We start from the raw sequence: 13,917 nt of genomic DNA, 5'->3' as shown, positions 1-13,917 counted from the left end.
GGGCCAAGTCTGCTGTAGGAGCCCCGGTGTTGTTTAAAGAAAAAGACGGGTCACTTTGCCTCCGCATGGATTATAAGGGTCTGAATATGGTGAGTTTGGAAAATAAGTACCCCCTCCCCCTCCTGAAGGTCTTACTAACCTACCTGGTAAAGGGGAGTATCTTCACTAAGTTAGACCTGAGAGAGGCATATTACCGGGTGAGAATAAAGGAGGGAGATGAGTGGAAGACTGTTTAACTGTCCCCTGGGGAGCTATCAATTTAAAGTCATGCCGTTTGGACTACAGGGGTCTTCATGCAGCTGATAAATCAGGTCCTACATGACCATTTATACAAAGGGGTTCTGGTGAATCTTGATAACATCCCGATATACAGCACGAATATGACTGCCCACATAAAACTAGTGAGAGAAGTGTTAAAGAAACTGTTGAATGCCAAACTTTATGTCAAACTATCAAAGTGTGAGTTTCACCAGACCCAACTAGATTATCTTGGCTACAGAATTTCCAGCGAGGGCATTGAAATGGAACCAACAGTGAAAGCTATAATTGAATGGCAGTCTCCAATGACTCGCAAACAGCTCCATAGCTTCCTAGGATTCGCCAACTTCTACTGTCAATTCATCCCCTCCTTTGCCGAAATTGCCCTACCCCTTACGGAATTATTAAAAACAGGCAAAGAGGGAGGAAAGCCACGTCTGGGCCAACCACTAGCATGGACTATGAGCTGTCAGATCACTTTTGATAACTTAACAAGACTATTTGCTGTTGAATAGGTCTTAAAGCATCCCTGCCCAGGGAAGCCCTTTGTAATTCAAGCCAATGCCAGTGACGTGGCCATCAGAGCTATACGACTGCAAAAGAACCAGAGTGGGACCCTACAACCCTGTGCCTACACCTCAAAAAAATTCACTGAGTGCGAGAGGAGGTGGGCTGTTTGAGAAAAGGAGGCTTTTGCAATCCGCTGGGCTCTATAAAACTGGAGACACTATCTAGAAGGGAGCAAGGTGCCTTTCGAGGTATGGAGTGATCACAAAAATCTAGAAGCACTGAAAACTCCCCGCAAATTGTCCCCGAAACAAGTGCGATGGGCGCAGTACTTTAACCGTTTTAACTTTACCCTAAAGTACATACCGGGAGGAAAAAAACTTCTTAGTTGATGCTCTATCCAGACTGCCCCAGTACAAAAGCCAGCATGAAGAGGTTAATGAGGCAATTATCTCCAATCCACAAACTGCTCCTCAACTCACGCCACGCAGAGTTCCACCTTCAAGAGCCCCAAACCCCAATGATTTTGGGGCAAAGAAAATAAAACAAGAGCTCCTCATCGACCAATGGTTCTAGGACAATCAAACCTCCCTAACATGCAGGGATGGTTTGGCTTACAAGGGGGGAAAGTTATACTTGCCAGAGACTCTTCACCTTAACACTCTCCGACACAGCCATGACATAAAACAGGCTGTGTACATTGGGTATTTAAAAACTCTACACCTCATCTGCCGGCAATTCTGGTGGCTAAGATTGAAATGGGACGTGAAAAACTATGTCCAGAGTTGTGCTGTATGTACCTCCATGAAAAGAATTCCGGGGAAACCCCCTGGGTTGTTGCAACTGGGGGCGAATCTTTCCCAACCATGGGAAGAAATTGCTATGGATTTTATAGTACACCTACCTGAAAGTAGGGGAAATATGGCCATCTGGACTGTGATAGATCTGTTTTCGAAGCAGGCTCACTTTATTGCCTGCAAAGGACTCCCGTCTGCCCAACGATTGACCAAGATGTTCCTAAAACACGTCTACAGACTGCATGGCGCACCAAACGAATAATTTCTGATGGGAGGGTACAGTTTATAGCTAGGTTTTGGAGGAGTTTTCTCAAGCTAATTGGCTCATCTCAAGGACTGTCATTGGCCTTTCACCCATCTACCAATGGGGCGGTTGAATCGGCTAACTCAATGGTGGAGCAATATCTCTGATGCTATGTCGATTACCAACAGACAAACTGGACTGACCTCCTCCCTTTCGCAGAGGTGGCTTACAATAACTCTGTTCACAGCAGCACAGGCCCCACGCCTTTTAAAGTGGCCATAGGAAAAGAATTCAGCCCAATACCCAAATATCCCCAAGGACCCTCCACTTCCCAGACTCTTGATCAGTGGGTGAGCGGGTAGGAGTAGTTCTGGAAAAACACAAAAACGGCTCTGAAAAAGGCTTCCGAGACATACAAAAAAACAGGCAGATAGGAAAAGGGCTCCTCAAAGGACCTTTCAAGTCGGGGAAAAGGTTTATCTGTCAATTAAGTATAAGCATAAGAAACTCATTATTATCTGTATGGGAAAAGATAAAACCAAAAATTTATATGAAAATCCCAGGATGGCTATGAGCGATGGAATCTTTTGCTCACCCAAACTTAATTAAATTTGAAAAAAAATTAACATATAAGGATATTCTGAATACAGATGGGAAATTAAAATCTAAACTAGAACTAGAAGACCAGGGCATTGACTTATCATGGTGCAAATGCAATCGAGGTATGACAAAGATGTTAAAACATATGCTTTTTATAAAGATCAGACAATGTTTGATCAGGTGTTGTTGACTTCTGATGAAAAAAATGATTAAAAAATCATATATTTTTTTATTGAATTTAAAATTGAAGTCGAACAAGTGAAAGAAACAATAATTATATGGGCAAATTTTTTGGGATATAATGTAGAATTAGAGAAAAGGCAAAATCTTTGGGAAAGAAATTATAAGCTGACAATGGCTATTTTGTATAAAGAAAACTTTTATAAAATGTTCTATAGATGGCATTTTTCACCTGTTAGATTAGCAAAAATGTTTAAAAATATGTCTAGTAAATGTTGGGAATGTAATCAAAATCCTGGTATATATTATCACTTGTGGTGGACGTGTGTTAAAGCAAAAAAAATGTAGATTTTAAATCTGATTTTATTTTATTAGGCATAATTAAAAAAATGGATGAACAAAATGTATATTTAACACTAATGTATTAACAGCAGCGAGGATGGTATTTGCGCAGCACTGAAAAAATGAGGTAACACCATCGGAGGAAGCAGTAAAGAAAATATTAGACTGTGCGGATAGAGTTACATTGATAATCAAAGAAAAAGAAGCTACAGAATACTTTCAAACATGGAAATTATTTTATCAATGGTTGGAAAAACAAGATAGAGAGTAAGAACTTAACTTTTATGACTAAGCAAAAATCAACCCAGACAACACGTTCATTAAGCACTAATGAATTGTAATGATGGAAAACTAATAAAATACTTTAAAAAAAAGAGTGGACAACTAATGTTGTTTTATGAGACAGGCCTTAATAGTTCTCTAAGTCGTTTCCAGTTTGAGTCATCATTCATTTTTCTCTAGTGGCACTCTAAGCATCTCTTAACCCATTTCAGAACCCTCAGTTCCTTTATGAACCGTAGGGAATGACGGATGCAAAGGGTCAAGAGTGCCACAGGTGGCACACAGAGCCCTCTCTGTGGGCACATGCACCATCGCCCCAGTCCTAGGCCTTCAGCTGGGTTTTATAAAATCTCTTTGCTTTAGGCCTCCACCGCCGTGTGCAAACAAAAAAAAACGGTTCAATCAATCAATTTCAACTTCTCATGGGAAAAAAAAGATCTTACAAAGTTGGGATTGGTTGAATTTTTTAGCCCCACCCAGTTTGCCGTTACCATCGCAGCCACGCTCATCCAATGGGCCAAGCCCACCCAATGGCCACGCCCACCCAGCACCCAACGATACATAAGTGGGTTTTGGGTTGCAGTTTGGGCACTTGGTCTCTAAAAGGTTCACCATCACTGACATAGGCGCAATCTTGTTCAGAGTCTCAGCGGTCTTTTGGTTCAGGCTATTACTAAGGCTTCGGCAGGACTTGCAGCAAATTCTTAGGGATATCCCACAGTTCTTTCTGGGACCCACTTGGGTCCAGCAGTCTCCAAGGCAGACTGCTCGAATGGGGTGATGTAAAAGAACCTCAGGGATATCAAGGACTGATCTGACCATGATCTTTTTGCTCCACTATAAATAATAATAATAGTAATAGTAGTAGTAATAGTAGTAGTAGTAGAAGTGTTGGAAGGGACCTTTGAGGTCTTCTAGTCCAACCCCCTGCTCAGGTAGGAAACCCTATACCATTTCAGACAAATGGTCATCCAGTCTCTTCTTAAAATTTTTTAGTGTTGGAGCATTCACAGTTCCTGGAGGCAGGTTGTTCCACTGATTAATTGATCTGTCAGGAAATTTCTCCTTATTTCTTGCTTCTCTCCTTGATTAGTTTCCATCCGCTGCTTCTTGTCCTGCCTTCAGGTGCTTTGGGGAATAGCTTGACTCCCTCTTCTTTGTGGCAACCCCTGAGATATTGGAACACTGCTATCATTTCACCCCTAGTCCTTCTCTTCATTAAACTAGACATACCTGAGGGTAATTTTGCAAAAGAAGAATATAGATTTGGATAACCTTTGAATAAAAATATTAATTTGAAGGAATAATTTGGGCCAGGCCTTAGAAAAACAATAGAAGGTAGAATACAGAGAAAAGGGATGATTCCATATCTGATGTGCAATCCTAGACAGATTCTCTCTGAAACAAAGCTTCACCAGATGTCTATTCCCACATTCTAGTATATTCTATAGTTATCCAGAGTTATTTGCACAGTGAATGTAATACAATCACATAAATTGAACTATAGCATTTAAGTATTATATAACTCATGAAAAGGAATTTTAAGATTACTGTCCAGTGAAAATAGGGTTTTCAAAGGTTGAGAGAGATATGAATATATAGAAAATGTCTGTTATGCATTCGTTACCTGCAGCAATTTCCTGATTAATAAGTTGGACTTGTAAATTGAAGATCTGTTCATGTGCTTTGCTATGAGAAAGTTTTATTTTTTCTCTTCTGCTTACCATGTAGCAAAGATTCCTTACCTACAGAAAACACAAAATCAAGCACTTGAAAAAGCTCGCAAAATATTTTTTAAACCATTAATGATAAATTCCTTGACAAAAGATTTATATCTGTATACTTAAAATTATTTACCAAAATGGAATCTAAAGATTCAAATTATATTTAAGTATCTTTGCTTAAAACAATTCTTTTTAGAATTCAAATTGTAATTAACCATGCACAAAAGTAATTGCTTCACCTGACAATAATCTCTTTTGATTTTCAGGAATCAAAAATAGACACCCATCTGGTTACAGAGGAATATAGGATCTCAGGAAGATAACTTTCATTTATGAACTTTGCAGTTTATCTTGTAGTTAATATTGTATAGTCTTATGTTCTCCTGAGCACTTTCTTTATAATCCATTTAAATTACTCCAATTTTTCAAAATATTCCTCTTTATAACTCTAGTCCCATTTTACTATCCATTCACAAATCATTCTTTTGAATACATTAAATGTCCACAATAAAAAGATTATCAATGGCCATGTTTGAGAACCAGATTAGTCCCTTCCCTGTTTATTGGAGGCAGTTTCTAAAATGAGAGTTAAAAGGGAAGTAAAAATCTCATCAATGATGCAGTTTTTCCCAACCTTTAAGATTTTCTTAAAGTATCTTCCATTTTAATTATTACTCTATCCATCATTCTCCAGTACAGATTTTTTTTCTTATTGCAACAGCTTTCTTTATAAAAGCATCAACTACTTACCCTCTCTAAATCCTGTCTCAAATGCATAAACATCCTCATTCGAGTATGAATACTATCTTCTTTTGGCTGAATCAAGCCATTTTCTTCATCCTCCTTGGGAGGAAATAATGGTTTATTAAAGTTACTCTTCCTTTTTAATTTCCAGTAATTAAAGGTCAAGTCCACAGTGAGCTTCGGAAGCCCCAGTTCTGCTGCAACATCATCTATTCTCACAAGTGAGTAGAACTCTTCCTCCAGTTCTTGAAGTTTCTGAGCACGCAAACTGGTTTTCTCACTCTCAGTTTGCTTCTGGTCTACTGTGCTCTTGAGGTTCTCTGTATCAAGTATCAAATTTTGCTTGGTTTTGCTATGCTTTAGACAATATGACTTGAACTTGACTTCATCACCATCATCCAGGATTGTTTTCATTTCTAAGCTATGCTCAAAGGCACATGTGACATGAAAGGCAGTGATACAGCTCTTCACAGAGCACTGTTGAATGAAAACAAATCAAGCATCAACAGAACAGACACTGAAAATCCCCTTAATAAAGCTTTCATAATTATAGTGGCCCATGCCTCCTATCACAGAAAAAAATCAAGAAACACTGTTCCAGTAATGCAATTGACGACTTCTGGAGTTCCTCCTAAATTGCCCCCCAAAACTAGATCACTCTAAACAATTAATCGCTTCCTGACACACGAACAGTTAGTAACAGTTCAAGATTTGAACAGAACTTTTAAGCAAATTATCTCCTTAAAGAAGTTGCATGTTTTTCTGTATTGACCCACAACTCCCAGAAAAAAACATGTACCAACAGTGAACACACATGCCAAATCTCTTTTTTCCCTATCAAATTGGAAAGCTTCCACAATCCTACGAATGCCTAACTAACTTGTTTAATGTCCACTTTCTTTTCCCAAAGAACAAAGCGGCTGTTAAATCTGTATTATTTCCTCATATTAAGAGAAAGATATTTGATACCAATCAGAATGAGATATGCTTGCTAGTGAACCATAGAAATCAGCACATACCTGGATACAAGCACCAGTTTTCACTTTGCATAAGTTGCAAACTAAAGCCCATCTACTTGGAGGAATGTGAGACACTTTTGTAATTGGTTCCATCCTTTCTGGACAAGCAATGCTTACCTACAATGGAAAACATCCAAAACTACTATATTTTTCTACTTTAGCATTTTGCAAAACAAGCAAAACATTTAAGCCACAGTAGTAAAGGTACTGGGATAAGTTTATAAATGGAGGCTGAAAATACTAATAAATTAAAATGAAATTAATTAATTTCTGACAAGGTTCTCAGGATAGCTAATACAGTAAAAATATAATAAAACACTATAGCTTTTTGTTCTGAATAGAAGTGATTAATAAATATTATATAAACAGCCACAAGAGGGAACTGATGGAATAATAATCATGATACAAATAGCATAATTTCCATACTAGCATCAAATTGAAAGTATCCAAGGATGGGATTTGTATCATGATATCACCTGCACTTCAGATTTTCATCATTATGGCTCACTGGGTGTACCATGGCTTATAAAGGAAGTTGAGGTTTTGAGCATCACATGTGTCCAACAAAAGACTAGGTTGGTTGGGTGTGACTAGTCCCTAGAGAAGACCTTAAGGTGAACCAACTGCACTCATCCTGACCCAGCTTTTTGCTCATGTCTGCCAATTACATTTAACTAACGTCCAACTAACTGGGCACATTAATAATAAAAAAGATGTCTAAGGAGGGCCATCCTCAACATGGTAAAGGAATTAAAGCTATGAATAAAAGACAGCTGAGTCAGCATCCTGAACTAGTAGTAAAGTAGTAAAGAAATGGTGATGGAGAAAGAAAAAAATGCCCCATATTCTCTCACAAGTCCAATCAAATTACAAATACCAAGAGAAATAATTGTAAGAGTTGTAATAAGGTAAAAGAAAAAAGCTTGAGGACTAAAAAAGATAAATTACAATGGAAATAAACTGTTATTTTTCCAAGATAACAGTCTTGTCACACTACAAAGAACAAAGGCCTTCAAACCTCTAACAGAAGAATTACTCAAAAGAAAAATAAGATAAATGGGGAGGTCACTTTCATGCCAATTGGATTTTAATCAAAAGGAAAACAGATTATTTTTATACTTCAGAGATTAAACAGTCTTAATAAACCTAAATAATGCTTCATAGTGAATTAATAACTAACAAGCTGTGAGATTTAAAATATTCTTATAACTTGAGAAGATATGACAATGGAATAATTCAGTTTATAACACTCATAAGTTGGTTGCTATTTGCAACAAAAATATTTGATATTATTTATATTAGTTGGGAAATACTCAAGATAAAATAGAGAGGATAGCAAAGTATTATTTAGAAGTTAAAATAAAGATTAGTTGCAAGTTAAAATAAAGATGAGTTGGGAAGAAAGAGGTGAGAGGTGAGAGCTTCACACAGCACTCACCTAAACTAGTTAGAGGATCTAATTCATCAACTATGAACTCTATTCACTTGTGTTTTGGATAGTGAGAGGAGTAAGTGGACAAGGAAACTGGGGGAAGCTGTGAAAGAGTAGGGGACAAAAAGGATAGCTAATCAGAATAGGATAGTTGGGGTTTCATTGTCAGTAATTCGTTTTGTAGGAATGATAAAGAAAACAAGAATGCCAGAAGTATAATGGGAGAACAATAGGATGATTTCATTAAATGTTAGGGGATAAGCTGATTCAATAAATAGTAAAATTAATAAATACTAAACATTCTTCAATTTAACTGTTGTTATCTTACAGTAAATATATTTCAGAAGACATTAGGATAAATATATTGGAAGGAAATTTCTTCCAGAAGGAACTAGTAAGACAAGAGGGGTAGCCATCCTAATAAAGTAGAAAAGATTCAAAAAGAGAGGAAAGATTTACTTTTATTAAAGAGAAGCTCAACAGTCGGGGTTATAAATCTTAAAATTAGCCTGGGAGAGTTTTTTTCTAGCAAAAGATTTAAATATTAATGTAGATATAAATAAAGAACAATCTTTAGCATTCAAGAGATTGCAGACTTTGATCCAAAAGCATCAAAGAATTGCTTAAAACTGGAACTTTCTAGATAAACTTTCACTGAGTAATTAGTGCACTAAAATATGGCCAATAGCTCTTATGAAAAAAATTACCAATAATATTCATTGCCAATAATACTAACTTCTTGGTGATTTTTTACAGTTATCTGGAAAGATTTTATAAGTTTTATGTGAGTTACATTAATAACTCTTCTTTTGATAAATTGCTCTGGTTGAATGTTAATCTGCTGTTAGCTTATTGTTGTTTCTTCCTGCCCTACAGAATATTAAAAATGAAAAATAAAAAAAGAACTCATTAACTCGTTTTTTGCATCCGTCTTTACACAAAGGGAAAAAACAGACCAACCTATCAGAAACAGTACCGTAAAAAACAGATTAGAAACACAAGTTAAGATAGGTAAGAAAATGATAAGTGAACACCTCTCTGCCCTAGATGAGTTCAAATCATCAGGACCAGATGGATTACACCCCAAGGTTCTGAAGGAAATGGCAGATGTGATCTCAGAACCACTGAACTATATATCTTTCAAAGATCCTGGAGCACTGTGGAACTACAAGAGGACTGGAAAAGAGCTGATGTAGTTCCCATTTTCAAAAAAGGGGAAAAAATGGATCCAGGAAACTACAGAACTATCAGCCTGACCTCAATACCTGGAAAGATTATGGAAAAGATAATCAAACAACGAATCAGCGAACACCTACAGGCAAACAAAAGCATTACCAAAAGCCAACATGGGTTTGTCAAAAACAGATCATGCCAGACAAATCTTATTGCATTCTTTGACCAAGTGACAAAATTAGTGGACCAGAGGAATGCTGTGGGTATAATTTACTTGGACTTCAGTAAGGCATTTGATAAAGTAGACCACAACCTACTACTTGATAAGATAGAAAAATATGGGTAAGACAGCATCACCACCAGATGGATTCGTAGCTTTCTGACCGGCCGTACTCAGCGTGTGGTCCTCAATGGAACCACATCTACATGGAGGGAAGTGTGTAATGGGGTGCCCCACGGCTGTTTTCTGGGCCCAGTCCTCTTCAACATCTTTATCAATGATTTGGATGAGGGGATAAATGGGGAACTCATCAAATTTGTAGACGACACCAAGCTTGCAGGAATAGACAAAACTCCAGAAGATAGGCTTAAGATACAGAGGATCTTTACAGACTTGAACATTGGGCACTATCTAACAAAATGAAATTCAATGGTGAAAAAAGTAAGTTTCTACATTTAGACAAAAAAAAAAAAACAAATGCACAGGTACAGTATAGGGGGTACCTTGCTCAATAGTAGTAACTGTGAGAGGGATCTCGGAGTCCTAGTGGACAATCACTTAAATATGAGCTGCTGGCTTCCAAAAAAGCCAACAGAGTGCTAGGCTGCATTAACAGAGGGACAGAATCAAGATCACATGAAGTGTTAATACTTTACAATGCCTTGGTAAGGCCACACCTGGAATACTGCATCCAGTTTTGGTTACCACAATGTAAAAAAGATGTTGAGACTCTAGAAAGAGTACAGAGAAGAGCAACAAAGATGATTAGGGGACTGGAGGCTAAAACATAAGGAATGGTTGCTGGAATTGGGTATGTCTAGTTTAATGAAGAGAAGGATTAGGGGTGACATGATAACAGTGTTCCAATATCTCAGTGGTTGCCACAAAAAAGAGGGAATCAAGAATATTAAAAATGAAAAATAAAAAAAGAACTCATTAACTCGTTTTTTGCATCCGTCTTTACACAAAGGGAAAAAACAGACCAACCTATCAGAAACAGAAACAGTACCGTAAAAAACAGATTCTCCAAAACACCTGGAGGCAGGACAAGAAACAACGGATAGAAACTAACCAAAGAGAGAAGCAACCTAGAACTAAGGAGAAATTTCCTGACAGTTTGAACAATTAATCAGTGGAAAAACCTGCCTCCAGAAACTGTGAATGCTCCAACACTGGAAGTTTTTAAGAAGAGACTGAACAGCCATTTGTCTGAAATGGTATAGGGTTTCCTGCCTGAGTAGAGGGATGGACTAGATGATCTCCAAGATCCCTTCCAATATTATCATCATCATATCATTGTTGTTGTTGTTGTTGTTGTTAATCTATGCTTCTTGTACCATAGAATCTTTTCCTTACATATAAATAGTGTAGATGAAAAGATGCCCTGTAATTAGTATATTCATACCTCTGGAATCCAGAGAGCACAACTCACATGTGCCCACTTAGTACCCGTTCTTGTAGCTTTCATAGCTCCACCCCTCTTTGGACACAAGAGACACTGAGGATGTATACCTAAAACACAAGTACGGCAAAGCCAACTCCCCTCAGGAACTTTTAGGATGCCATAGCATGCCTGGAGATAAAAAAGAAAACACTGTTTTCTATAAGAAAGAAGTATACTTTATATTATTTACCTTATCCGTTTTAACCCACAGCATATTTTTATATACTTATTTTCAAAGCAGAAAAACAATGATCAGAAAAAAATAACTTTTTCATTAATAAATTATATTTTATTTTATTCTTAGTGATAAAAATGAAATATCCATAAAGGGCATAGGTGTGGCTTCTCAGAATGGAACTTGGGTACCAACTTTTCTTCACTACCAGTCCCTTTTTTCAATATAAATACATACAAACAAGGAATAGACTACAAATATAAACTAATGATTTCTTTCGTAAGTATTATTGATTTAGGAAATGACTTTTATATGGTACCTATGGATGATTTTTAAATTTTTACATCATTTATAAAATAACCTGGGAAAGTGCTGTAATTCAGCGTTCCCCAACCTTTTTGGGTTGGCGGCCCAGCACGAGAGGGATGGTTTTGTGCAAGAAGCAGGCATCCGTGCACAGCTTTGTGTGAGCACCCTCTGCTCGTTGAGTGAGGCTGTACGTGTACGCACACTCATCCACTGGTGGCACGGCCCAGGGGTTGGGAATCTCTGCTCTAATTGATCTTAGGAGTAAAGAATTTCAAAAAGACTGTATATAGATAATTGCATCTGAAATGTTCTACTTTTATCCACTAGTGGGCACTCTTAGCCAAGCATAAATTTAAAAAATGAACTCTTTTCATGAGTGTTCTAGTATTATTAACCAGGATCATTCTATGAAGTTTAGAAACTCATTGCTTTCTGTCCTATTTCTTTCCCATTGTTCATAGACCTTTCAAAAGATAACTTTCCTTAATAACTTCATGAATTCTTAAAAATATTAATAAAATCAGATTTGGAAATCTAATTCCTTATTCAATGTAAGAATTAATTTAAACTTTCTCCAAGAGATGGTTGCCCAACCTCCACTTGAATACAGACATATGTTCAGCCAAGATGCATTCAAAAATACTCTTCTCTTCCCTCTATGATAAACACAAGATTAACCATTACATTGGCTGCATTCAAGATCTGAAAGCCCATCAATGTAGACAGTACAAACCCAGGCACATCTATTCAGAAATCCTGGATTATTTCCCAAAGCACATACGTAGAAGAGGCATTCAGAGACTTCTCCCCAATACTAAAAAGACAAAATCTTGTCTTTTTACGTCTGACCCAGTTGGGGACTGTACTCATCTTGCCTGACATTCACAGGAAGAAATAACTGCTGTTCAGATCTCAACTTCTGGCAAGAGCTAAAGCAAGACAGAGAAGTACTCTACTGCTGATTTCCATACAATGTCTTCTGTGACTCTTTTCACTTGACCCTTCTCCTGGGGCCTGGAAATCATGTAATGCTTTTTAAAAGTAGCATTGCTAATGTACTGAGTGACTAATAGTAAAATAGGGCAAATGGCAAATGAAGATTTGTATATTCCTCTGCCATACATTCTGGAATGTGATTGGTGGACAGACAACGTAAGGACGCTATATGACAGGGAAAGAATTTTGAACTCGGTGGACCATCCAGTCGAAGGTGCAGCAAAAGTTAAGTTGTGGGGAATATTAAAGTAAGATGTTTCTGTATCAGCATACTTTCCACCCATTCAAGGATAGAAAAAAAGTATATTCCCAAGGATGTGAGGAACAGCCATTTGACTCAAGTTTAATACTTCTTTTCCCCCATATGATGACCTGAACTGTAGACTGCACCTAAACTGAGATAATTTGCACAAAGATGAAATTACTACTTCCAGTGATTGAAACCAGCAGTTCTATTGATGTAACTGAAAGTTGGATTTGCATGTTTTATCACTTTTACTTCATTTAGTCCCATCTCCTGCTGAAACAGTCAGCAATAATCAATGCTGTTTGTTATTTGATGTTATTGTCCAAAAACTGTACTTTTGGACAATAACATCATCTTTATATTTTATACATTGTACCCTCTGTATGTGATTTCATATATGCATACAGTACAGTAATATTTAGTTCAGAGATTTTATTTATAATGATAATTACTTTTATTTTCTTCTGATTTATATTTAGTTCACAAAATTTGATTAACATTTGCAAACATTGCTCAATATTTACTAATAAAACAATATCTGAATAAATTATTACTGTATTTCTTGGCATGCTTCTGAAGAGTCTTTGAAAATAACTTCAGAATGTACTGTATTTAAAGATCAACAATGGTAATGCACATTCTTAGCACACATAATATCTGAAATATTTTTCTTCTTTTTCTTCAACTTTAAAAGCTGCTGTTTCTAGTATAAATTCATAATGATGCATATGTCTCTACCACCAACCCTGCATTTTTCAATATATTTAATTCCACTAAATATAATGTATTTCATACAATCCTCAATATACATAAAAATCCACTTTTATAACTCTATAATGTTTTACTAGTTTTCATATCCTTAAAAGAACATTCCTGCTACCTAATACATTCCTGTATTCAAGTTATGCTATGCTCAAAACAGTTTCACATTTCTGAAAAATCCTCTTATGTTTGGAAGAACATTTTAAAAACATAACTCACCAAAGTTACCATAGAGATTCATTACATCTTTATGCTGTTTGTTTTAGACAGAACAACAAACATAGATATTAGCTACTCATCCATAGTTCATGTATTGTACAATACATTGAATTTTTAAAGTGTCTATCACAATTTTATTAATTTGCAATCTTATTGAGCCACTCTATTGTGAGATAGGTGGCATATAAATTGAATAAATATTCAATATTTTTACATATACAGTATAATCAGATCCTACGCCTT

General features: G+C 36.6%; 1 protein-coding gene across 13 annotated transcripts in view; it reads right to left on the bottom strand.

The window, feature by feature from the left end:
• Positions 1 to 13,917, bottom strand: part of JADE3 (jade family PHD finger 3) — a 166,947-nt gene that overhangs the window by 91,672 nt on the left and 61,358 nt on the right. For all 13 annotated transcript variants that reach the window (XR_005553740.1, XR_005553741.1, XR_005553739.1 and 10 more), the window contains 4 exons: positions 10,928 to 11,095; positions 6,698 to 6,814; positions 5,685 to 6,155; positions 4,838 to 4,955 (listed from right to left, as the gene is read on the bottom strand). Coding sequence is in view for 10 of the 13 variants with exons in the window: in XM_039319636.1 (XP_039175570.1) it covers positions 4,838 to 4,955; positions 5,685 to 6,155; positions 6,698 to 6,814; positions 10,928 to 11,095 (874 nt within the window). In the remaining 3 variants the exon portion in view is untranslated. The remainder of the gene's footprint in view (positions 1 to 4,837; positions 4,956 to 5,684; positions 6,156 to 6,697; positions 6,815 to 10,927; positions 11,096 to 13,917) is intronic.

Source organism: Crotalus tigris, unplaced genomic scaffold, assembly GCF_016545835.1.
Source record: "Crotalus tigris isolate CLP2741 ecotype Arizona unplaced genomic scaffold, ASM1654583v1 scf7180000023606.2106662, whole genome shotgun sequence".
Lineage (NCBI taxonomy): Eukaryota > Metazoa > Chordata > Lepidosauria > Squamata > Viperidae > Crotalus > Crotalus tigris.
Note: the sequence above shows the minus strand (reverse complement) of the source record. Positions and strands in the feature narration are given on the sequence as shown.